General features: G+C 52.1%; 1 protein-coding gene across 1 annotated transcript in view; it reads left to right on the top strand.

Moving 5' to 3' along the window:
• The window catches only part of BRWD1 (bromodomain and WD repeat domain containing 1), a 2,503,800-nt gene that overhangs the window by 1,460,441 nt on the left and 1,018,130 nt on the right, over positions 1-25,229 (top strand). Inside the window, exon 30 of the mRNA XM_086935423.1 lies at positions 11,940-12,095. Coding sequence (XP_086791549.1) covers positions 11,940-12,095 — 156 coding nt within the window. The remainder of the gene's footprint in view (positions 1-11,939; positions 12,096-25,229) is intronic.

Genomic DNA, 25,229 nt, shown 5'->3' with positions numbered 1-25,229 from the left:
CAGCCAAAATCCCAAACTGGCAACCTCCATAGGATTGCTTTGGGCTCCTGACCACTCTTAAGCACCCTGCACCCTAGTGCCGCTGGTTGTGCGTACCTGGTGCTGACTTAGTACTTGCCCTGACCTTAACCATAGGAGCTTGGCTTCCAAAACAGAGTGGGTTGCCGATGAGCAGCCCCCAACCGAAGAGCCCACTAGCCGCATTGGCTAAAATTGGCATCCTGCACTCTACACCCATACGACCTAGTGCCGCTGTTGGTGCAATTTGAGTGCCTACCTGGACCTTGGGGAACCTTGGTCCTAACCCACAAAACTCCCACTGGTAAGTCGTGTAATTAACTGAGAAACTGCTAACAGTTTTCTCCCATAGGAACCCATGTTAAGAGATTTTGGGCCTAAAATGTTCAAAGTGTTATACTGATGTTTGTATGGAGACAAGAGAACTAAACTGCAAATGTGTAAAAAGTCTTACTTACCTTGTTTTATCAGATCCTACGGTGTGGTATCTAGGCAAACCACCCCTAGTACTCGATGTAATCTAGAAATAACTAAAAAGTAATTACTGTGTAATTTAAACTGTTTCTAAAGCATATACAAACCTGTAACACTTTTAAGCACAACCACATTTCCTTGAACAGTCTTTCATTTAAGAAGTGTATTTTACTTGCATGTGCCAAGTCCTGCTTTGTTCTAAAATAAAACACAAGTATATATTTTTTATACTTACCAAATTTGTCTGGATTCGGTCTCTGAGTATGTGTAATCAGTCCTTGATTGAGTGATTACAATAAATGCTTAACACACCCTCTGGTTAAGCCTAATTGATCGCCCACACTACCACAAAGAGAGCTGTTAGTACTTACCTAATTTAGCCTCTTCTATACCTTTGGGGACTCCCAGGGCTATGTGCACCCCCTATACCTTACTTTGGCATAGTGTATACAGAGCCAGCTTCCTACACCTTACTCAGCAGGGCTCTACACTGGGCACCCTCAAGGCTGATCTCTCTGCTCTATCCACTTTCCTGTGGCTGCCTGACCAACCCTCTTTATTTAAGTCCCCTATTGAACATAGGTTTCTGAAAGGGCTTGTACCTATGTTTCCCCTTTGCCCTTCATGCCTAAGTGGGATCTGAACCTGGTTCTCACTTACTTCATGTGTGTTTCCTTTGAGCCACTACACAGTTGTCCCCTCCGACTGCTTACCATCAAGATATCTTTTCTAGTGGCAATAACATCTGCCCGGAGGGTGAGTGAGCTAAAGGCTTTAGCATCCAAAACTCCCTATCTTATGGTATTCCCAGACAAAGTGGTGCCTAAAATGGTGACCTAATTCTATGTGGGACAATTTGTCAACCTGCCTATCTTTTATGCTCTTCCACATCCCTCTAAAGAAGAGGAGCAACTTTAACATCTGAAAGAAACAGGTTAGTATTATATTCCTTACCTTAGAATATCCCCAGGTGTCAGACTGGATCCGGACAATTTTGCGTAGCAGTACCCCTGCGCGTTGGTAGGCGTCGTCTGCGGCTCCGCGTCAGTCGTCGCGTCATTGGTGCCGGGATGACGTCGTCGGAGTACTTAGACGCCTATAGTGTGGTGTTGACGCGGGCGGCCAAGGCCTTATCCCTTGAACTCCCCGTCACAGCCGTGAGGACTAACCTCCTCACTGAGGTCCTTAAACCGCAGGCAAGCTCCTCGGAGCCTCTGCTGCCATTTAATGAGGCCTTATCTGACGTTCTTTCGGGCTCCTAGTCCAGGCCCTCTACAGGTTCCCCTGTAGATAGGAACATGGCCAGACGCCACCGCCCGGCTCCGGGCGACCCTTGCTTCCTGTCCACCCACCCCAATTCTGAGAGCCTGGTCATACAGGCCTCTAACTCCCAGACCGCATTCCCGACGGCTCCCCCGATCTGGAATCCAAGAGGTACGAACAGTATGGCAAGAAGATGTTCTCCTCACTAAGTTTGGGGTTGCGGTCCGTTAACACCGCGTGCCTCTTGGGCCGTTATACCCACTCTCTGTGGGACACGATCGCGGCTGTGCTGCCAAAATGTCCGGAGGAGGCCCGCACTAAACTCTCCAAAGCCCTTGCGGAGGGTCGAGGTGCGGCACGGTATTCCATCTGGTGTGGACTGTATACCACGGACTCGCTAGGTAGAGCGATGGCAACGACGGTGGCGATTTGTCGCCACGCCTGGCTGAGGTCTGCCAACTTTTCGGCTGATGTCCAAAACACACTTATGGACATGCCGTTTGATGGCTGTCGCCTCTTTGGCGACAAGGCAGACAGTGCGCTTGAGCGCTTTAAGGACTCCAGGGCTACGGCCAAGTCCTCGGTCTGTCGGTCCGCGCCAGCAACCTGCTGCCTTTCGCTCCTTTCGTGGCCAAGGAAGGGGCACCCCCACAAGTCCTGCCAGCCACTGGCCGCAGACTAACATCCAGCGCGGTGGCGGACGTGGTAACCGCCATGGCGGTGCCCGGGGACAACGGCGAGGCCAGTTCACATTCCCCCCCCGCAGCATCAGCCTCAAAGCCTTCCTAGAACGAGCTTTCAGGCCCACATGACGCCAGTGAGGGGCAGGGTTCACCATCACCTCCTTCACTGACGCAACATCATTCGGACAGGTGGGTGCTGCAAATCGTCCGAAGGGGCTACTCCCTCCCCTTCTAGGTGACCCCTCCAGCAATGCCACCGCAGTGCCACCGCGTGTCAGGGGATCACTTCTGCGAGAGGAAGTTACGGCCCTCTTGGACAAGGGGGCCATCAAGCGCGTTCCTGGGCCAGAAGTAGGGTGTGGTTGTTACTCCCACTACTTTCTGGTTCCCAAGAAGTGCAAAGGGGCCTACGCCCTATCTTGGACCTGCGGAACGTCAACGGCTTCCTCTGGAAGGAGAAGTTCAAGATGCTGACTTTGGCTCAGGTCTTAGCTACGCTGGACCTGGGAGACTGGATGGTAGCGTTGGACTTGCAGGACGCTTATTTTCACATCCCTGTCATGCCGGCCCACCGGCGGTCCCTGAGGTTCACGGTAGGCCACGAGCACTTTGAGTTTACAATGCTCCCCTTCGGCCTTACCAGCACCCCACGGGTGTTCACGAGCTCATCTGCGCAGGTTAGGGGTTTCAGTCTTCCCCTACCTGGACGACTGGTTGATTAAGGCGGGCTCGCCCCAGACAGTCGTCAGCCACCTCCAGACTACGGCCGACCTCCTGCACCTGCTGGGGTTCTCCATCAATGTGCCGAAGTCACACCTGTGTCCCTCTCAGAAGCTCCTCTTCATCGGAGCAATTCTAGATTTGGCGCAGTTTCGGGTTTATCCTCCCGAACAGCGGGTTCGGGATATTCGGGCTCTGATTCTGATCTTTCAGCCGTTATCCCGAGTCTCGGTCAGGTTGACGCTGCGGCTTCTGGGGCTGATGGCCTCCTGCATCCTTCTGGTGCATCACGCCAGGTGGCGGATGCAGGCTCTGCAGTGGGAACTGAAGTTTCAGTGGGCCCAGCATCAGGGCAACTTGTCCGACCATGTCTTGATCTCAGAGGGCACTGCAAGACAGTTGCAGTGGTGGCTCACGGACCGCGATTGGTTCAGCGGCAGATCCCTCTCCCTAACCCAACTGGAGCACGTAGTTGTGACAGACGCGCCCCTCCAGGGCTGGGGGGCCACATGGGAGAGGTGGAGATCAGAGGACTCTGGTCTCCGGCGGAGTCCCGGCTCCACATCAACCTTCTGGAGCTGCGGGCGATCTGTCTTGCACTGAAGGCATTCCTCCCCTCTGTCCGTGGGAGTGTAGTGCAGGTGTTTACGGACAACACCACCGCCAAGTGGTACTGCAACAAACAGGGCGGGTGGGGTCGTGGACCCTGTGAGAAGGTGGCCTGATATGCAGTGCTCACTATTCTAGTGAACACTATGTATCAGTCCAGCAACCCTTATTGATGATTGGTTGTAAGTCAACCTTATAGACCAGCTATCCTAGTAGCGTGGATACGAGCAGTCTAAGGCTAAAGACTCGAGAGGGCGTGTTAAGCCAGCTGTTATACCACACATATACCCCTTGAACACCCAGTGAAAGGACACCACACAAGTGTTATGAAAATAAATAGTGTATTTATTAAAATCACAACAGCCCTGTACTCTTTATGAGGACAGGGTACTAAGCACAACACAACACTCTTACAAAAATACTTAAGTTAGCACAGAATATACAAATGCCCGAGGGGCACGGAAAACCATATACTCTGAAAGTGGAATGCAAAATTACTAGCAGGTAAGTACAGTACTAATAGGCTTTGGAATCGCTAGGACTTGACTATAGAATCGTTAGATTACTTCTAGGAGACCCAGGGGACTCGGTGCAGAGTGTGCACTCTCACGCGTGATGCGGGACAAAGTCTATGGTAGCTAGATTTCACAGAGTTAGTGTTCTCGGGCGAACCCGACCTGGTAGGAGGAAAACGAAAGTGGATTCTGACCCTTGGATAGTGAGGCTATGCTGGGGCACCGAAATGCCGAAGTTACCTAGCCCAGGGGCTGCAGCTGCATAGGTCTCAAAAGACGTCGGGAATCCTCGTAGACGGACCAGGAGCCTGGAAGAAAGATGCTGGCAGGCGACCAGTGAAGAGAGTTCGAAGTGATCCAAGCCTGGATCTTGAAGATAGATGACACCTGAAAGCAGAGGGGACCAAGTTTGTGACTACTAGCCAGTAGTCAGGTGGCACCAGGAGGGCACCGGATGGTAGTCACCTCGACTAGGTGAGTGGGTGACGCTGTGCTCTGCAGATCTCACGGACCAGGAGGCGTTGTCGGCGACCAGGATGGAGGAGCGAGCTGTCCCACGATGGATGAAGCTGTCGGCGTCGCTGGACCCAGGATTGGGCAACAAAGCCTTGGCAAATTCAAGCCCACGCGGTGGACTCAAAATGGCGTCTGGAGTGGACCAGGAGGGTCCGGGGTGCCTCTCTTGAAGAAGGAAGCAAGGGCCAGTCTGGAGCAACCAGACCAGCAGCAGTGATGTCGTCGGGCGTCGTGAAGAAGGCCACAAGCCAGCGGGCTAGTAGCCAAACAACGCGGTGAGCAGCAAAAAGCAGAAGGGCCCCACGCAGATCGTGGAGATGCTGGAGGGCTGATCTTCGGTGCTGGAGCTGCTCAGGGTCGGGGCTTCTCGGACCCCAAAGCACTCACCAGAGGGACACTCGGCGGGCTTGTTGTGAAGAAGTCGTGCAGTCTTGGCGATCGTCGGTCCCTCGAGGTCTCGTCGCACTCACAGTTCTCAGCTTGGCTGCAGAGGTGAGTAGAGGTCAGAGGTGCCAGGGAAGCCGGGTCTCGTCGTGCTGGGTCGTCGGATTCCTGAGGAAGGACTTGCAGCAGACCGCAGTGTTCTTGATGGGGCCTGCGGATGCAGGGTGACTACTCCTTAGCCACAAGGGAGAATCTTGAAGAAGAAATCTTGATGTCCTTTCGCAGAAAGTCGTGTCTTGATTCCAAAGATGATCTAATTTGAACAGGGGGCCCGCTCCTATCTTTATACTAAGAAAAGGGGCTGACCCGGTGACTAGGTCCTACCTATGGGTGGGACTAGGAGGGGGGTGGTTACACCCCTCTCCCATGCCGGACTTCCCCCAGGCCAGGGGCTGGTGTGCCCCTGGAACTGGTTCTGACCGGCCTATGCGTAGTGAGCACCGGGGTGCCACTCAGCAGTCACCTTCCTGTAAAGCCCTGCCTACCCAGGATACACAAAACCCTGTCTGGGACGGTGCTAGCACCGCCCTCGACAGGAAACCCTTTGTCCAGGCTCCCCTCGCTGGAAGGACTCCCAGCTGCAGGAGGTCAGACTCGTGTCTGTGGTGGCAGCATCCATTTTGTGGAGCTGAGGCTTCGTTTAACTTTAACCGGGGTTCACAGTTACATACATGTCGTGTCCCTCTAGAAGGGTGGAATGTTAACCCCGTCGCCAGAATTGGCGAGGGGTTAGTATTCCAATTCGTATGACACCTTACTCGACATGTTTTGATAAAGTAATACCAAAGATAGCATTTAACCGCGAGGATTATAATGCACTTAAGAGTATATGGTATGCGTTATCATGGAACAGCTATTAGGACTTGGTTCCGCAAGCTGCAGACAGGCTCAGCTCATGCCAGAGCACCATCTCACACGATTCCAAGCACTCTGCCTTCAGGATTGTCAAGGCCTGCCATAGGAGTGACTGATAGGAATCTGTGTGTCCATTTTTAGGGTTAGATATAGGTATACTATATCTACAGCAAAGGGTGATTACACGACTTTGCCCCAGCTGTCATGCAGCCAGTTGTGTCAAATTTAGGAGGCCAGCCAGGGGTGGCATAATACATGCTTCAGCCCCTGGTAGGCCCTGGGTACACCTATGCCCTGAGTTACAGGGTCTGACAAGGTGGCCCAGTACCAATTGGTAGATGCACCTAGGGTACACGTTGTAATTTAGAGAGAGAACAGCCAGGCTGTGGGTCTGATTGGCAGGCCCACAGCCAGAGAAAGTCGTAAACCAGTGAAACAAAAGCAAAAAATCTGGGTGATCATAGGATTGCAGACCCTACTCTCCTACAGACCCTATGCCAGGAGGCTCTGCGCCTATGGCAGTGGCTGAAACATCAGGGTCTGACCCTGGTGGTTCAACACCTGGCAGGTTCCCTAAACGCCAAGGCGGACGAACTCAGCCGTCGGTGCATGATGGATCACGAATGGCATCTGAACTCGGACGTGGCCTCTTTCAGCAGTGGGGAGAGCCTTGGTTATATCTATTCGTCACAGAAGAGAACGCACAATGTCATGAGTTTTTCCAAGGCGTCACTCGCTCTGAGACGCTTTTCGTCGCGAGTGGAGCTGCGGTCTGTTGTACGCCTTTCCGCCTATACCACTTCTGCCCAGAGTGCTGAAGAAGATCAGACGCGACCGGGCCAAAGTCATCCTTTTGGCTCCTGACTGGGCACGAAGATACTGGTATCCAGAGCTACTCAGCAAGTCTGTCGAGCCCCCAATTCGTCTGCTTCTTCAGGAGGACCTTCTGTCGCAGCAGCAGGGGACGGTCCTCCACCCGAACCTGTCCAGTGTCCACCTACATGCGTGGAGATTGAGCGGCGACAGATGAGGCGATTTGACTTGCCTCCTGAAGTCTGTGATGTTATTCTGGCAGCTAGGCGTCCCTCCACAAAAACGGCATATGCCTGCAGGTGGAACAAATTTGTGGCATGATGCAAAGCAAAGGCTGTGGATCCCCTTGATGCCCGTCTTTCGGAGGTTCTCCTCTTTCTTCTTTCTCTTGCCCAGCAGGGCTCTGCCCTGGGCACTCTAAAGGGCTACCTCTCTGCCATTTCCGCCTTCTTAAGGCTCCCTGATCAGCCCTCTTTGTTCAAGTCCCCAGTTGTAAATAGGTTTTTGGAGGGCATCACTCATCTGTTTCCTCCTGTTCCTTTCGTGATGCCCCAGTGGGACTTGAATCTTGTACTTACCTACCTAATATGTGCTCCCTTTGAGCCGCTCCATAACTGTCCTCTCCGTCTTCTTACTGCTTTCCTGGTTGACATCACCTCTGCCAGGAGAGTGAGTGAGCTCCAGGCTCTTTCTTCTACACCTCCTTTCCTCTCTGTCCATCCGGACAAGGTTGTGTTGCGGACGAGACCCTCTTTCTTGCCTAAGGTTGTCACGGCCTTCCACATCAGGCAGTCCATTACCTTGTCCACCTTCTTTCCGCCTCCGCATCCCTCAAAAGAGGAAGAGAGGCTCCACCGTCTGGACCCAAAACGTGCGCTCTCTTACTATCTGGATCGCACACGCCAGTTCCGGGTGGATGACCAACTCTTTGTTGGTTACTTGGGCGCTAAGAAGGGAAAGGCGGTGCCAAGCGGACCATCTCGCGATGGATCATCTTGTGTATCCAGGCGTGTTACTCCTTGGCTAAGAAGGAACCCCCTGTTGGACTAAGGGCTCATTCCGCTCGGGCCATGGCGACTACCACTGCCCTGGGCCGAGGAGTGCCCTTGCAGGACATTTGCCAGGCAGCTACGTGGGCCTCGCTGCACACGTTTGCAAGACACTATTGCTTTGACAGCCAAGTCCGGATGGATGGCTTCTTTGGCCGTTCTGTCCTCCAGGACTTTCTGGTGTGATTATTGGTTCGCAGATCCACCACCGGGGTTGGTATTGCTGGTGTATTTATGCTACGGTAAGGAATCTATCACTACTGTGTCTCTTTCAGATGCACAAGTTACTACTTGTGTAACGATATATCTGTAAGAGACATTAGTTAGTGATAGATTCCTTACCGACTCAACCATCCTCCCCGTTCTGCGAACCGATATCTAGGGTTAAGGTCATCCCCTTTCAGGACCATAGTTTTATGGCACCAGTGTTGGTTCTATCATGTCTCTGCGTATCTGGCGCGGAAAAGCTGTGTATCAGAACTGACATCAGCGCGCCTGGGCGGCGTCTAAGTACTCCGACGATTTCATTCCGGCGCTAACGACGCATTGCTACACAAAATTTTACGGATCCAGTCTGACGCCTGGGTATATTTTAAGGTAAGGAATCTATCACTAACTAATGTCTCTTACAGATATATCGTTACACAAGTAGTAACTTGTGCTTCAGTGCGTTGATGCGGAACACCACACTGAAATGAGTTAGTCACTCCTGATGCGTGATACTTGGCAGGCCTGCAATCTTTCAAAATGTTGTCTCTGCAGGACATCCTTCTTCTTATGGGAAAAAGGGGATTATCTGTCATGTCTCGATCTTCTCGATGCTTATTTTCACATCCTCATTCACCCCAATCATCAAAGATATCTCCGGTTCGAAGTGGCTGGGTGCCATTATCAGTTCAGAGTGCTATCCTTTGGTTTGAAGTCGGCCCCCAGAGTCTTCACCAAATGCATGGCACTGATAGCTGCCTTTCTAAGATCCTCAGGTGACCCAAGTTTTCCCCTACCTGGACGATTGGTTAATAAATGCTCCTTCGTTTTAGGCAGCCAGAAACTCTACTCAAACTTGCTGGAATCTCTTCCAGTCTCTGGGACACCACCTCAATCTAGAAAAGTCTTCTTTCATTCCTTCTAATTCTCTGACTTTCATCTTGCATCAATACAAATCTCAGCAGAGCTTTTCCAACTCTCAAAAAGGTCTTGCGTCTCCAGGGAATGACACGCCTTCTATTGTCAAAAAGGTCAGTTTTTGTCAGAAAGTACTAATCTATTCTGGGGAGGATGTCCTCATGCATTCAACTAATTCCAAATTGCCGTCTTCATATGCGCTCACTGTAGGAGCAACTGGAGACTCAATGGGTTCAATCCAAGTGGTCATTCAACAGCACTATTCAAATCTCGACGGCTATGAAATCTACAATGTCTTGGTGGCAGATCGAAAAAAACATAACTCGGGGCCTGTCCTTCATTCACTCTACTCCTCAGTTTGTGATGACGTCACCTCCAAGAGCTTCAAGTGCATGGAAAATGGTCCAAACCGGAATCGAAATGCCACATAAACCTTCTAGAGCTAAGAGTTGTGTTCTTGGCCCTCAAAACATTCTTGCCTCGGATTCTGGGATCTCCAATTCTGATCCGGATGGACAATACCACCACCATGTTTTAACTCCAGAAACAGGGTGGCACAGTATCTCACGTTCTCTCTCTTCAAGCTAAAGAGATTTGGAAATGGCTTCTCCTCAACCAAATTTCACTCCGAGTGCAGCACGTGCCAGGAGTCCACAATCATAGACCCACTCTCTCAGCAGGGTGTCCAAACAGTGCCATGAATGGGAGCTCAACGACCAGATGTTGCAGATGGTCTTCTGCGGTTCTTCGTCATCTCTTTGCCTAAGGTAGGAGGCTTGTAGCTATCCGGATTTCTTTATCTATGTATGGTGTTTATTCTTGCATAATCTATTTGATTGTTATTTTTGCTTGCATTAAGAGAATTCTGGTAATACATGCATTCTTTTCTGATACTGTCATGGTGGGATTGTTCGCCTTCCCACCTTCATTGTTCTTTTTATTCATATATATACTGCTCTTTAATCGGATTCAAGCATGTGAATCTATGAAAGATACAATACTGGAGAAAGAACAAGTTACTTATCTGTACACTGTGGTTCTCCAGTATTGATAAATTTTTCTAGATTCACTTGTGACCCTCCCTCCTCCCCGGTTAGGCTCACCATTCAACCTCAGAGTATTGTGTATATATACATATGCACACTTGTCCTCGAAATCTGAGGTGTGGTGGCTTTGTGGAAAGGATTACTCCGATGTCTCTGCTGTGATTGGCTAAACTTTGGATGTTATAAAATGAGGTTGATAGTGTGCTCACTTGAATTTTCTTTCTGTGGAGGTCTATGTAACGTATTCAGTACTACTATTTCTACTGTTACCGTGGGACTCGGGGAAGATTCAAGGATGTGAATCTATCAAAGATATCAATACGGAAAACCACAGTGTACAGGTTAGTAACTTATTTTTTCTTGCTCCTTACATCGTGACTCCACCAATCCCATTTTAATACGCCTCTAAATTATGTACAGTATCATTTGTGGAGTCCTTTTGTTCCTCCAGTGCCAGTAGCCAGTTTAACATATTCTTGCTCCTTCTCAACTTTCATCAGTGTATTGATTAAACCCTCAATATTGTTTTCTATATCTTTTACTGCTCTCTCATTGTTTGTGGATTTCAGCACACATGGTGGTTTGGTGCGCAGTACCATTTTCTCACCTTGGAGGAGCTCTGGCTCTTCTCAGGTTCCACAGCAAAGACATTCATGCCCCTTGTTTTGTACTCCTTCTTTGGGCTCAAACAAAAGTCCTCTTTGTGCCTCTTTTACCATATTGGTCCAGGAGCTTATAACTTTGATTTTCCTTCAACAGTAAGGCACTTAGCTGAGGCCCAAAAACGCAGCTCTCCAAGGTTTCAATGCACCAGTTCTTTTGATTCTGGCCACTCACCTTCAACTTCTCCAGGGCGGTCACATGACCAGGATCGGTTCAGATCCTGTGTTCGTTCAAAACTCATCCCTGGCAAGGCCTCTCACAGGTGCACCTGCCCAGCACCAGACCCCCAGTCATGCCACAGCCTATAGGCATTCTTTCCCCTTGGGCCCTGCTCAGCTGCAGATTTCCACCAAGGCACTCCTGGCCCCCGGGCTCTCACCATGATTATGGTCCTTCTTGGTTCTCTCTGTAGACTATGATCAGCCGTCTGCCTTCACTGTAGGTAGACCAAGCAGTGCACTGAGGGGACCTTCACTGTGCCAACCGTAGGAGCCTCCTTTACAGTCTGCTTATCAGGGGTCCTGATAACCCCCTCCTCTCTCCCTGGGCTGCTGTAAGCTTGAGAACTTCCTCCTCTCCCATAGTCCATCAGAACACTCCCATCTTGGCTGCTGGCCAACTTCCCCTTCCCCTTTTTACCTTGCCTCCCACTTTCCCCAGCAACGTTCCTTGGCATAAGATTTGAAAAGAACAAGAAGACTTAAGGTGTGGGAATAGTTTTTTGCCTGTAAAAACAGAACTGAAGTGGAGCACCTGTCAACACAAGGCATTCTGGAAGATAGAATCTACTTTGTCCTTAACGGGGCAATGTTCATTATCCTCTTAGTTTTATGGCTGCATTTTCCAAATTTTTGAAATGTTGTCTTTTTGAAAGAGGCCAGAGATTACTACATTGATGCTGCAATGAGGTTTTCAAATTTCTGATTGTAATTGGCTTTTACCTTAGAGTTCAAAACCGTTCAATTTCGGCAGTTTCAGTCTCTAAAAGGGTGCTATTTGCTTTTGTCTGTATTTTCATTTGTATTTACATTAATGTTTTGCAAAGTTGCTCTGGTATCTCGTGCATCAGCAATGAGTATTCTAGTGTTAGACTTTATGATTCCTGGCATGCTTCTTCCAGTAATTTTTAACATTTTTACAATTTAGTTGACCCACCTGAAGAAGTCGGATCAAGTGTTCCTTTAACACCAGTTGAAGTGAATAAGATGTTATACAAGCCGAAGGTGGGGGAATGGGGAGTTAAATCTCAGAATGAAGAATGCGAGCGTATTATCAGTGGCATTGATCAGCTTCTTACTTTTGGTAAGCATGTACTTTATTTAAGTTGATATTCAATTTTTGATTCATATGTTTTGTAGGAGAGTAGGGTCTGCAATCCTATGATCACCCAGATTTTTTGCTTTTGTTTCACAGGTTTACCACTTTCTCTAGCTGTGGGCCTGCCAATCAGACCCACAGCCTAGCTGTTGTCTCACTAAATTGACATGTGTACCTTAGGTGCATTATCCAATTGGGACTGGGCCACCTTATCAGACCCTGTAACTCAGGGCATAGGTGTACCCAGGGCCTACCAGGGGCTGAAGTATGTATTATGCCACCCCTGGATGGCCATCTAAATCTGACACAACTGGCTGCACAACAGCTGGGGCAAGGTGGTGTAATCACCTTTTGCTTTAGATATAGTATACCTATATCTAACCCTAAAAATGGACACACAGATTCCTATCAGTCGCTCCTATGGCAGGCCTTGACAATCCTGAAGGCAGAGTGCTTGGAATCGTGTGAAATGGTTCTCTGGCATGAGCTGAGCCCGTTTACAGCTTGCGGAACCAAGTCCTAATAGCTGTTCCATGATAACGCATACCATATACTCTTAAGTGCATTATAATCCTCGCGGTTAAATGCTATCTCTGGTATTGCTTTATCAAAACATGTCGAGTAAGGTGTCATACGAATTGGAATACTAACCCCTCGCCAATTCTGGCGACGGGGTTAGCATTCCACCCTTCTAGAGGGACACGACATGTATGTAACTGTGAACCCCGGTTAAAGTTAACTGAAGCCTCAGCTCCACAAAATGGATGCTGCCACCACAGACACGAGTCTGACCTCCTGCTGCTGGGAGTCCTTCCAGCGAGGAGAGCTTGGACAAAGGGTTTCCTGTCAGGGGCGGTGCTAGCACCATCCCAGACAGGGTTTTGTGTATCCTGGGTAGGCAGGGCTTTACAGGAAGGTGACTGCTGAGTGGCACCCCGGTGCTCACTACGCATCTGCCGGCTAGAACCAGTTCCAGGGGCACACCAGCCCCTGGCCTGGGGAAAGTCCGGCATGGGAGAGGGGTGTAACCACCCCCCTTCCTGGTCACACCCCTAGGGCAGGACCTTGTTGCGTACCCACCCCTTTCTTTAGAATAAAGGCAGGAGCGGGGACCCTTCCAAATTAGATCATCTTTGAATCAAGAAACTACTTTCTACGAAAGGAACTCTCGACTTCTTCTCAAGATTTCTCCCTTGTGGCTAAGGAGTAGTCACCCTGCACCCGCAGGCACCATCTAAGAACTCTGCGGTTTGCTGCACGTCCTTCCTCAGGAATCCGACCGACTAGCACGACGAGACCCGGCTTCCCTGGCACCTCTGACCTCTACCTACCTCTACAGCTAAGCTGAGAACCGTAGGTGCGACGAGACCTCGAGGGACCGGCCATCATCAGAACTACACGACTTCTATCCAGCACGACCGCCGAGGGATCCTCTGGTGAGTGCTTTGGGGTCCGAGAAGCCCCGACCCTGAGCAGCTCCAGCACCGAAGTCCAGCCTCCCAGCATCTCCACGATCTGCGTGGGGCCCTTCTGCTTTTTGCTGCTCACCGCGTTGTTTGGCTACTAGCCCGCTGGCTTGTGGCCTTCCTAACGACGCCCGACGACATCACTGCTGCTGGTCTGGTTGCTCCAGACTGGCCCTTGCTCCCTTCCAAAAGAGGAGCACCCCGGACCCTCCTGGTCCACTCCAGACGCCATTTTGAGTCCACCGCGTGGGCTTGAATTTGCCAAGACTTGTTGCCCCAATCCTGGGTCCAGCGACGTCGACAGCTTCATCCATCGTGGCACAGCTCGCTCCTCCATCCTGGTCGCCGACAACGCCTCCTGGTCCGTGAGATCTGCAGAGCACAGCGTCACCCACTCACCTAGTCGAGGTGACTACCATCCGGTGCCCTCCTGGTGCCACCTGACTACTGGCTAGTAGTCACGAACTTGGTCCCCTCTGCTTTCAGGTGTCATCCATCTTCGATCCAGGCTTGGATCACTCGAACAATCTTCACTGGTCGCCTGCCAGCAACTTCTTTCTTCAGGCTCCTGGTTCGTCTACGAGGATTCCCAACGTCTTTTGAGACCTATGCAGCTGCAGCCCCTGGGCTAGGTAACTTCGGCATTTCGGTGCCCCAGCATAGCCTCACTATCCAAGGGTCAGGATCCACTTTCGTTTTCGATCTACCTAGTCGGGTTCGCCCGAGAACACTAACTTTGTGAAATCTTGCTACCATAGACTTTGTCCCGCATCCCGCGTGAGAGTGCACACTCTGCACCCGAGTCCCCTAGGCCTCCTACTAGTAATCTGAAGGTTCAGTAACGTAGTCCTAGCGATTCCAAAGCCTATTAGTATAGTACTTACCTGCTAGTAATTTCGCATTCCACTTCCATAGTATATGGTTTTTCGTGCCCCTCGGGCATTTGTGTAAATTGTGCAACTTGAAGTATTTTCATAAGAGTTTTGTTGTGTGCTTAGTACCCTGTCCTCATAAAGAGTACAGGGCTGTTGTGATCTAAATAAATACACTGTTTATTTTCATAACACTTGTGTGGTGTCCTTTCACTTGGTGTTCAAGGGGTATATGTGATGGTATAACAGCTGGCTTAACACGCCCTCTAGAGTTTAGCCCGAAGACTGCTCTTATCCACGCTACTAGGATAGCTGGTCTATAAGGTTGACTTACAACCAATCACCATAAGGGTTGTTTGGACTGATACATAGTGATCACTAGAATAGTGAGCACTGCATATCAGGCCAACTTCTCACATGTTTCTTTTATCTGTGTGTATGTCTTACAAAGTAAGTTGTTAAAGTCCTTAACTAATAAAACACAGATTTAATTAATTTTTTTCCTTTTTTTAAGGGTTTAATTACGTCAAATTAAAGGCAATACAATCGACAATCCGAGGCAGACATTGTAGGCTCCATATTTTGTCTATGGCAAATGATATAAAATAAACTGCATTCGAATCCCAATCATGGGGGAGCTTCAACAATGTGGGACATTTGTGCAGTGGACTGCAAAAATAGCAATCGTGTAATAAATGCAAATACAGTAGCTACTAAGGCCAATGCGTTAGACATATTGGGTATTATCAAGTAGCGATTTCAAAGTCCGCTTTAGAAGCAAGGTATAGTCCGATGCGTTCCTAGATACATAGTGGGCGGACTTGCTGGTGTTGTAACTGCATAGTCCTCGGCCCGTTCCTTGAAAAGGGCCTCATACTTCAGCCAGTCCGCCCTCTTCGGTGCAGGACCTCTCTTCGAGCTGCAGACCAGCTGTTTTTTGCCAAAAAAGCAGCACTCCCACCAATCACCAGATTGATTTAGGTACATGTTTAGTATATCTCAGCAGGGCCATTAGTGGGGTGCATTCAATCTTAGTTTCTACTATCTCTGTTACAGCACTGAAAACGTCCTCCCAATAATGTCAGATTGGTGGGCATTCTAATACGAGGTGTAAGAAACCTGCAGGGTCATAAGGGCACCTGGACGTGGCGCCAATCTCACTGTGTCTATTCTGTGCAGGTGTTGCGTCAGCAGTACAGTCTATTAGGAAACCTAAAGTGAAGGAACTTATAACTATAATTAATTGAACAATAGAAGTTTAGTTTGGGAGCAGCAGTATTTCCATATATCTGGACCTATATCTTCCTCCGTCTATTTGCGCTGCACTCAGTGTTTGTACATGTGTCTGTTGATAGTGCATATAAGTTGGAGGCCGTACCTGTCTGTTGGACCCGGCCTCGTGGCGTGGCCCTCGCTGATCCCCACAACCCCAGAACGACGGATGGAACTGATTCCCGTCCACCCAGAACTGTACATGAGACTCCTACACTGGACCTGAGACGACCTCCAGACTGCGTGCCTGCACCCGTGCACGTGACCATCAGACTCCATGTTTGGCCACCCCAGGCCAGCCGGCCGCCGCCTTCCCTTTCGGCAGCCTCTGGCCGCTCCTGGCTGCAGCTAGGCGTGCGCGTCCGGCGCACCCAGACCCGCCCGGGGGGTGAACGACTCTCCAAGTACCCGAAACCAAGGCTTCCATCACACCTCCCGCCCCCTCCCGAGGAACTGGTTTCCCTCACACCTCTGAACCATCCATGGGGGCTGGTTTCGATCGCACCCTTGGCCTCCTAGCGAGCTGGCTCCAGACCTTGATGAGCGTCTGGGATCCCCTGGACGCATGGTCCAAAAGCATCAAAGACCCAGCCGCCCAGACAATAGGCCGCCTGGCCCTCGGACCTCCGGCCTCCTGCCTCTGAGAGTCCGGACATCAAAGGGCTACTGGACTATAAGACAGCCTGCCTCCCATCTAGCCGGCAGTTGTATCTTGGACAAGAAAGCCCTGCTGATCTGATCGCGGCTGACCTTGAGGAGAACAGACTCTGACCCAATGAGCCCTGCTGATGTCGTCGCGGCTCATCCTCGAAGCTACGGAACTGAACCACCGAGCCCTGCTGACGCTGTCGCGGCTCCCTCTCGAAGAGTAAGACCTGAACCATCGGAGCCCTGCTGAGCTCGTCGCGGCCCCCCTCTTGAGAAGGAGAGACTCTTGCTACCATCCTGAGCCCTGCGGACGCTGTCACGGCTCCACCTGCCTACGAGTACTACGGAGTACTCCTGATCAAGCTCTGCTGACCTCGTCGCGGCTTAAAGAACCCTCTGGTCCGGCTGGACCATCGACGCTCCCCTCACGACAATCTTGAACAGAAGTGAGTCAGACAGCAAGTACCATCGCCAGCCCCCGTACCCCCCAGTTCGAGGATTGAGAACTGTGCACAGGGTGCTTGGCGTGCCTACTGGCCCTCTAAGTCTGCCCTGCTTCCCCGTTCCCTTGTTACGAGACTTTCGCGATCCCTCGATCGCTGTGTATTGCTTCTTACTTTTACTTTGATAAAGTTCATACTTGATAAAGATCCACGGTGTGGTGTCCGTTCGTAAGTGTGGTGTGTCGACAGTGTGTACGATCCGTCCTCCCCGTCGGGGACTTCCCCTCGATAAGACTCAGCAGGAATTGTGGGAGAGGAGGGTCTCGGTGGTTGAGAGTAATCTTGACCCCTGGGGTCACCGCCTTCCAACATTGGTGGCAGCGACGCGATAGGAACCTACGTCTGGAGATCGTACCACGGACACACTACCTGAACCCACACGCAGCAAACGCACGAGAAAGGAAGATCAATAATGTCGTCCACAGAATCCGGTGAGAAGACGACATTCGATAAAGACCTATTGGAAGACTACACCCATAGAGAGCTAAAGCAGTTCTGCAAAGAACTAAGTATCGCGAGTACCGGACTAAGTATTACGGAGGATTTCCAGAAAGCGCTAACCGTTTGGATAGAGTCCGGAGCATCCCTTCCCTCGACCGAAGACAACGAGGGAGGGAGACCACAGACCGAACCCAGTACACCGGCCAGTGAAAGAAACCAGCAACCAACCCGGAGCCCAGCAACCGGGAGGGATCGGTCGTCGGATGAGATGACTGACCGAGAACGTGACTGAAGCCATGAACTAGAACTGGCGCGCCTCAAATTGGAGGGCGAACTCAAACTGGCAGAGAAAAAGTTGGCAGTCGAGCAATTGCGGCTCCAGGGAGAGCTCGAAGAGAAGAAGCTCCAGAGGGAGCATGAAGGCCGGAAACTCCAGCACGAGCGCAGCCTCAAAGAACTAGAGTTGAAAGCCAGAGCAGAGGCACCCGGGCCACCGGGACTCGGAGAGCATGTGGTCCCCCGAGAAACGAAGGTGCACATCCCCAAAGACGTCGTGAAGGAGTTTTACAAAGGAGACGACATCCAGCAGTGGTTCAAGGCCTACGAGGTCGCCATGTCGGCCCACCGGGTCCCCGAGAAGGACTGGGGGGTCGGCCTGTGGAGCCGCTTCCTCAGCGAGGGAAGAGACACCCTGCTGGACCTACCGACCGCACACATGAACGCCTACCCCCACATGAAAGAGGCTCTCCTATTCTGCTACGGCCTAACGCCAGAAATGTATCGCCAGCGGTTTAGGGAGTGCAAGAAGATTCCTGGCACCACATGGGTGGACTATGTGAACTACTACACCCAGGCCTTAGATGGGCGGATCAAGGGCAGCAATGTGACCACCTTCGAAGGCCTAGTCGACCTAGTCGCTTACAAGCACCTGTCCGCAAATTGCTTTGTGGAACTGAATCAGCATCTCCTGGACAGCAAGCTCGCCAATCCACGAAAACTGGCTGTTGAAGCCGATCGCTGGGTGGCCACCCGAGTCCAGAAGGGGCCCGGGGGAGACCCCCCACGGAACGACCAATGATCTTCCCGCCAGCGGGGTGGGGGAGGTCGAGGTAAACAGCAAGGATCTCAGTCAGGGCCCCAGCGTAGACCCCCCAGAAACCAGCCCCCCCGTTCTCCTCCCTCGACGAGAGCAGCCCCGAGCGTAGGTCCCCCGGGGCTCCGCCCCAGCACAGCGTGCTTCAAGTGTCAGCAACCTGGGCACTATGCCGGTGATCCCCGATGCCCCACGTCCCAGAAATCCACTCCCACTGGCCCCTCCACCAAACAGATATCCTCGGTAGGCCTAGAAGAGGAAGAAATAGAAGAGCAGGGGGAGTGGGAGCCCGCAGCCATGGTCTTAGCCTCCCTGGGGAATAGCGAGATGGTCCCGGGAGATTACCTGCCCGACAACACAGAAAAGTATCGTCAGACAGTTAAGGTTAACGGGCGCAGCATAGGAGCCCTTAGAGACACAGAAGCCAGCATCACGTCCGTTAGATACACGCTAGTCCCTGAGTCCATGATCATCCCCCACACCTCTTGCAGAGTGATAGCAGCTGACAATTCCGTCCGCACCTGCAGGATAGCACAGGTCCCTTTTGAGTAGGAGGGAGTTTCGGGCGATCTATGGGTAGCGGTCCGCACGGACATGCCTGTAGACTGCCTCCTGGGGAATGACCTAGAGAGTTCGAAGTGGAAAGATGTAGAAAGAAGGACCCATCTAGAGATGTTGGGTCTGCCCCACTGGGCCTGTGTGAGCACCCGCGCCATGACCGCCAGAATGACCAACCCCGGGAACGAAGAGTCCGAGTTCCCCAGTGCAGCCCCTGATGCCCCAGAGGGAGGCGAGCGCCCCACGGTCCTCGACCAGCCCTCTGACGAAGGAAGCTAATCCAACGAAGGTCTCCTTGGACCCGCCGTCGATCCGGTCCCCACCCTAACAGATATCCCCGAGTTGGCCCAGTGGCACCAAGAAGGAGGACCATCCCGAGAAGAGTTCTGCCAGGAGCAGACCTCCTGCCCTGCCCTTGAGGGGATTCGGCAACAGGCCGCAGCCCAGACCGCCGGAGACCAGTCCGGCTCCCACTACCTTTACTGGGAAAACGGCCTACTTTACAGCGAACAGAAGACCGCCGAACTAGGGTCAGCCCGAGTGCTGGTGGTACCCCTACGTTTCCGCGGCCTCCTCCTCAACCTGGCCCACGATGTGCCCCTGGCGGGGCACTTGGGCCAAGATAAAACCTACCAACGACTAGTGACCCATTTCTACTGGCCCCGCATGCGGGCCGATGTGGAACACCACTGTAAGTCCTGCCCCACGTGTCAGGCTAGCGGCAAAAGCGGAGGTAAGCGCAAGTCTCCCCTCCAGCCCTTTCCAGTTGTCAGTACCCCCTTTGAGAGGGTGGTGTAGGGGGTTGGGGAAGGGTCCCTGGCTAGTGCTGCTTGTTTCTATCACAGGGGAGGACGGAAAGGTAGCGTCTACTGAAGGAGAGGCCGAATACTGCAATAAGCTTTTCAGGGAGGGCTTTATTTTGATAGGTTTGGTATAAGTTTTTCTTTGTCGGCTCGTGAGGCGCTCCCACGCAAAGGCTGCAGGGTCATAAGGTGTAGTCCAGGGAGGCTCCAGGGTGCCGGGATCACTGGTCCGTTCTTCTACAAGGTAACTCCACCCGTAACATGGGGAGAAGAGAAACCGGATATTAAGCTCAAGTATACATCACGCTCTCAGGGACCGGGGGTGAAGGAAACCAGTGCACGCGTGACTTTTCAAAAGGGGAGGTTTGTGACGGGTTGGTGCTCGTGCGGGTAGGGGAAGCAGGACGACTGTACAGGGGGCTGTACAATTACTCAAAGGGGGGTAGGGTACGCTGTCCCATCCAACCCGCCATACGCCCCCGTACCTGTTTGAGCCACACACCTCCCGTGGGCGTGTGGCGGGGCAGATCGCTCCTCCTCGGGTCTCCTGACCTCTGTGTCTCGTCTCCTGGGCTCCTCGAGGTCTCGGCTGTTGGGCTCTTCAGGATATCGACAGATGGGCTCGTCAGTAGTTCTTTTTCTCCGGGGCAACGGCTCACTTTCTCCTCTCGTCCACTCGACTCGGGGAAGACGTTGTCCGTCTCTTCCTGTTCCCGGAGCTCTTTTGACGTCGTCACGTTGAGGGAGGGGGGCGTGGCTACAAAGGAGGTTTCCCATCCCTTAAAGGTGTAGGGTTCTTGTTCGTGTATCGTCGGCCACCAATAATCCGGGTCTCCAGCCTTCCATTCATCTCGGTCCGGGCTGTCAGGGGGCTGCATGGAGGCAATGGAGGTAGGTGAAACAGGGGTGGCTGCCCACCAAAGAGTAGTCTGATGCCCTGCCACTGGGTCTTGCGTACCCACCCCGTCACACACCTCCCCTCCTGGACTCTCCCGATCGGGGAGAGGAAACACCCGGGACAAGAAGTCTGCGTTACCATCGTCCTTCCCCATTTTACGTTGACCCGTGAAAGCATAGGGTTGGAGGGAGAGGAACCAGCGCAGGACCCTGGGATTGTGGCTACTCTGTTGGTGCATCCAACGTAGAGGGGCATGATCGGTATGGAGGATGAATGGCCTGCCCTCAAGGTAATATTGTAACTTTTCCACTGCCCACTTAATGGCCAGGCACTCCCGCTCTATGGTAGAATAACGTGTTTCCCTGGGAAATAGTTTCCGGCTGATATACACCACGGGATGTTCCCTACCATCGGACCCTGTTTGGGACAACACCGCCCCCACCCCCATGTTCGAGGCATCGGTGGCCAGGACAAAGGGTTTCTCGAAGTCCGGGGATATCAATACTGGGGCTGTGGTCATGGCTTGTTTGAGTAGGGAGAAGGCATTTAGGGTCGCAGGGGAGGGAGTGGTGATTTCCTGTGGACAGACGTCCTTTCGAAGCAAGTCCGTAAGAGGGGAGGCTACTTCAGCGAAATTGGGGATGAAGCGTCAATAGTATCCGATGAGGCCTAAAAAGGCCCTCAGCTCTCTTTTTGTAGTCGGATAAGAAACATCAGAAATGGCTTTTACTTTGGCTTCTTGTGGGGCGATGTGGCCATCTCCCAGCACGTACCCCAGATAATTCACCTTCGAAAAAGCCACTCTTGACTTTTTAGAGTTGATATGTAGACCGGCGTTTTGTAGTGCCGCCAGGATGGATCGGAGATGTTCCAGGTGCTCCTCCCAACTCCGACTAAATATCACTATGTCGTCCAGGTATGCTGAACTGTAGCGAAGGTGGGGCCGTAGGACCTGGTTCATTAGGCGTTGGAAGGTGGCAGGGGCCCCGTGTAGGCCGAATGGTAGGACGGTGAACTCGTATAGACCGTCATCCGTGACAAAAGCGGTCTTCTTCCGGTCTTCCTCACGGAGGGGTACCTGCCAGTACCCCTTCGTGAGGTCCAGGGTGGTTATGTAGACGGCGTCTCCTATTTTTTCATTCAGCTCGTCCACCCTCGGGATGGGGTAGGTGTCGCAGGAGGATATCGAGTTCAGCGCCCTGAAGTCCATGCAAAACCTCTTTGTCCCGTCCGGTTTGGGGATCATCACGATAGGCGAGGACCACTCGCTGGTTGATGGCCTGATCACTCCTAAGTCCAGCATCTCTCGGACTTCCTTTTGCACCGCAGCCCTCCGAGCCTCGGGGATCCTGTAGGGTTTTTGTTTCACAATCTTCCCCGGTTCTGTAAGGATGCGATGTTCCACCATGTACGTTTTACCGGGGAGGTCCGAAAAGATGGCCGCATAGGGATGCAGCGCTCGGGTTAGGGCTCCCTCCCTCTCTTTGGTCAAGTCAGGGTTCACTACCAGCTGTGGTATGGTCGAAGAACTAGCAAGGTGTACTCCCCGGGGAGCAGGCTCCAACCACTCCTTCAACATATTGATGTGGTAACTTTGGGTTTTCCTTGCTGACAGTTGTAGTTTGTACGTCGTGTCCCCTATTGCTTCCACCACTTTGTAGGGACCCTGCCATTCCCCTTTGGTTTTTCCGCCTATAGAGGGTATCAAGACTAGGGCCCATTTCCCCACAGTGAGACGCCTCAATCTCTTACCCTTATCGTAGTTCTTCTTCTGTTCTTTTTGTCTCTGTTCCAGATTCGAAGGTGCTAGACCTCTCAACTTGCCCAGCCGGCTCTTTAAGTGCATGGTGTAGTCGAGGACGGATTGTTGTTCGTGTATTTCCTCAGCTTCCCACTGGTCCTTAGTGATCTCTAGTAATGTTCTGGGGAGTCTTCCATATAAAAGTTCAAACAATGAACACCCCAGACTGCTCTGCTTTTGAGACCTTAATACATACAGGGCCAGGGGCAGCAGCCGATCCCAATCGGGTCCTTCTGCGGTCATCATTTTCTTGAGGACGTTCTTCAGAGACTGGTTATAGCGCTCCACCAGCCCATCAGTCTGGGGGTGGTAGACTGACATTTTTAGGTGCTTTATGTTCAGGGTCTTGCACACCTCCCTCATGAGTTTGGATGTAAACGGCGTGCCTTGATCAGTCAGCACCTCCTTTGGGAAACCCACTCTAGCGAACAATTCCACAAATCGGTCGGATATGGCGGCTGTGGTAGGGGCTCGTAGTGGAAATGCTTCCACGAACCTAGTGGCGTAATCCACTATTACCAGTGCGTACACATGTCCTTTGGCTGTTTTGGGCAGAGGCCCTATCAAATCCATGCCGACTCGTTCGAAGGGTGTTCCAATGATGGGCAACGGCCGTAGAGGAGCGGCACTTGGCCGGTTCGTGTTCCTTCTTTGACACACTTCACACTGTGCACAGTAGTCTTGTACCTCTTTGTAAATGCCCGGCCAGAAGAAATACCGCAGGATGTTCTCGGTAGCTTTTTCTTTGCCCGAATGCCCTGCGGTGAGGTGGGTGTGGGCATAGAAGAGCACCTGCTCCTGGAAAGATCGAGGCACCACTAACTGGGGTTGGCAGTTATCCTGGGGATGCCGGTACAGGAGACCGTTCTTTATGCGGAAATGAGGGTACACGGGGCTGGTTGTGCTTTGGGGAGCATGGGCGTTCTCCCAGGCGTTGAACAGGGTCCGATCTTCAGCCTGGGCATAGCGGAAACTGTGGTCAGTGGTCCAAGGCTCAGGAGCAAGGAAGTGGGGAAGGGGGGATTTCCCATTAACCGGGGTGCAACCAAGAGAGTCCCTGAACATGGAAAGGAAATCGGGATTGTCCACCCCTACGATTACATCCTCCGGGAGGGAATCCACTACTCCAACCCTTACTTTACATGGGGCTTTCCCCTTGGGGGTGAGGGTGATGGTTTCAAGGGAGTAGGGCTTAACATCCCCATGGACACACCTAATGTAGACTAGGGAGCCGGGGATGTACTGGCTAGGGTCTACCAGGTGTTCCTGCACTACAGATTGTCTACACCCCGAGTCCAACAGGGTCCTCACTCGCAAGCCATTCATCCACATACTCACGTAAAAGGAGGAGCCCAACTCGGAGGAATATAACACCTTTCGGGGCAGGTACCCAACCTCCATGGGTTCCTCAGGGGGGGGTCTTTTCCGGGGGCAAAGCCGGGCGATGTGTCCCCATTCCCCGCACACGTAACACTGCGGCCCTCTCAACATGGGGGACATCGCCCCAGAGGGTTTGACATGTCCGAAGTCCCCGCTGGGTTTAGGTTTCTTCTCAGGTTTAACGGGTAAGGGAGGTTTCACTGGTTTCTCGTGGTCCCATGAGAGGGGCTTGGGTTGTGCTCGGGCATAGTTGGCGGCCATTTCAATGGCCTGCTCGATCCCCAGGCCTGAATGCTGACGCAGCCATCGTTGTGATGCATATGGAAGGGCGTCCATAAACTGTTCTAAATACACTTTGTGTAGGATTTCTTCCTTGGTGCAGGCCTCTGGGGTGAGCCATATGTCGGCGGCCATTTTGAGTCGGAAGAAGAGGGTCTTCGGATTTTCACCAGGGAGGCCTTTCTCTTTCCTAAATTTCACTCGGTAGGCTTCCTGATCCAGACCCAGGTGGTCCAGGATCACCCCTTTAATCACTGTATATGGGGTGTTCCCCAACGGGTTCGCGGCCTGGTAGGCAGACTGGGCTTCCCCTGTGAGTAAGGAGGCCAGGAAGAAGGGCCATTTTTCTTCGGGCCATCCCAACGCCCTAGCAGCCCTTTCAAAATTCATTAAGAACGCATCGGGGTCTTCCCCTTGGAGATATTTCTGTAGGGAAATACCGGAAGGGGTGCGGACTCATGACTCTGGCTTCGCCCGAGGTGGTTATTACTGGAGGCGGCACACTCTTCAGGCTCTCGAGCTGGGCAGAAATCGTTGACTTAAATAGTTCTCGGTCAGCTTGGGCGGATGACAACTGTCTTTCCACGGCCACTTCGAGTTTCTCTTGGCCCTTGATGAGGTGCTGGATTAGGGCGTCCATCTCGCTGGTACAGATGGGCTGATCTTCTAATCCCACTTCTGACACCAGATGTAGGGGGTTGGGGAAGGGTCCCTGGCTAGTGCTGCTTGTTTCTATCACAGGGGAGGACGGAAAGGTAGCGTCTACTGAAGGAGAGGCCGAATACTGCAATAAGCTTTTCAGGGAGGGCTTTATTTTGATAGGTTTGGTATAAGTTTTTCTTTGTCGGCTCGTGAGGCGCTCCCGCGCAAAGGCTGCAGGGTCATAAGGAGTAGTCCGGGGAGGCTCCAGGGTGCCGGGATCACTGGTCCGTTCTTCTACAAGGCAACTCCGCCCGTACCGTAGGGAGAAGAGAAACCGGATATTAGGCTCAAGTATACATCACGCTCTCAGGGACCGGGGGTGAAGGAAACCAGTGCACGCGTGACTTTTCAAAAGGGGAGGTTCGTGACGGGTTGGTGCTCGTGCGGGTAGGGGAAGCAGGAC

Source organism: Lissotriton vulgaris, chromosome 8 (genome assembly GCF_964263255.1).
Source record: "Lissotriton vulgaris chromosome 8, aLisVul1.2, whole genome shotgun sequence".
Classification (NCBI taxonomy): Eukaryota; Metazoa; Chordata; class Amphibia; order Caudata; family Salamandridae; genus Lissotriton; species Lissotriton vulgaris.
The sequence above is the reverse complement of the archived record's forward strand: the minus strand, read 5'-3'. Positions and strand labels throughout refer to the sequence as shown.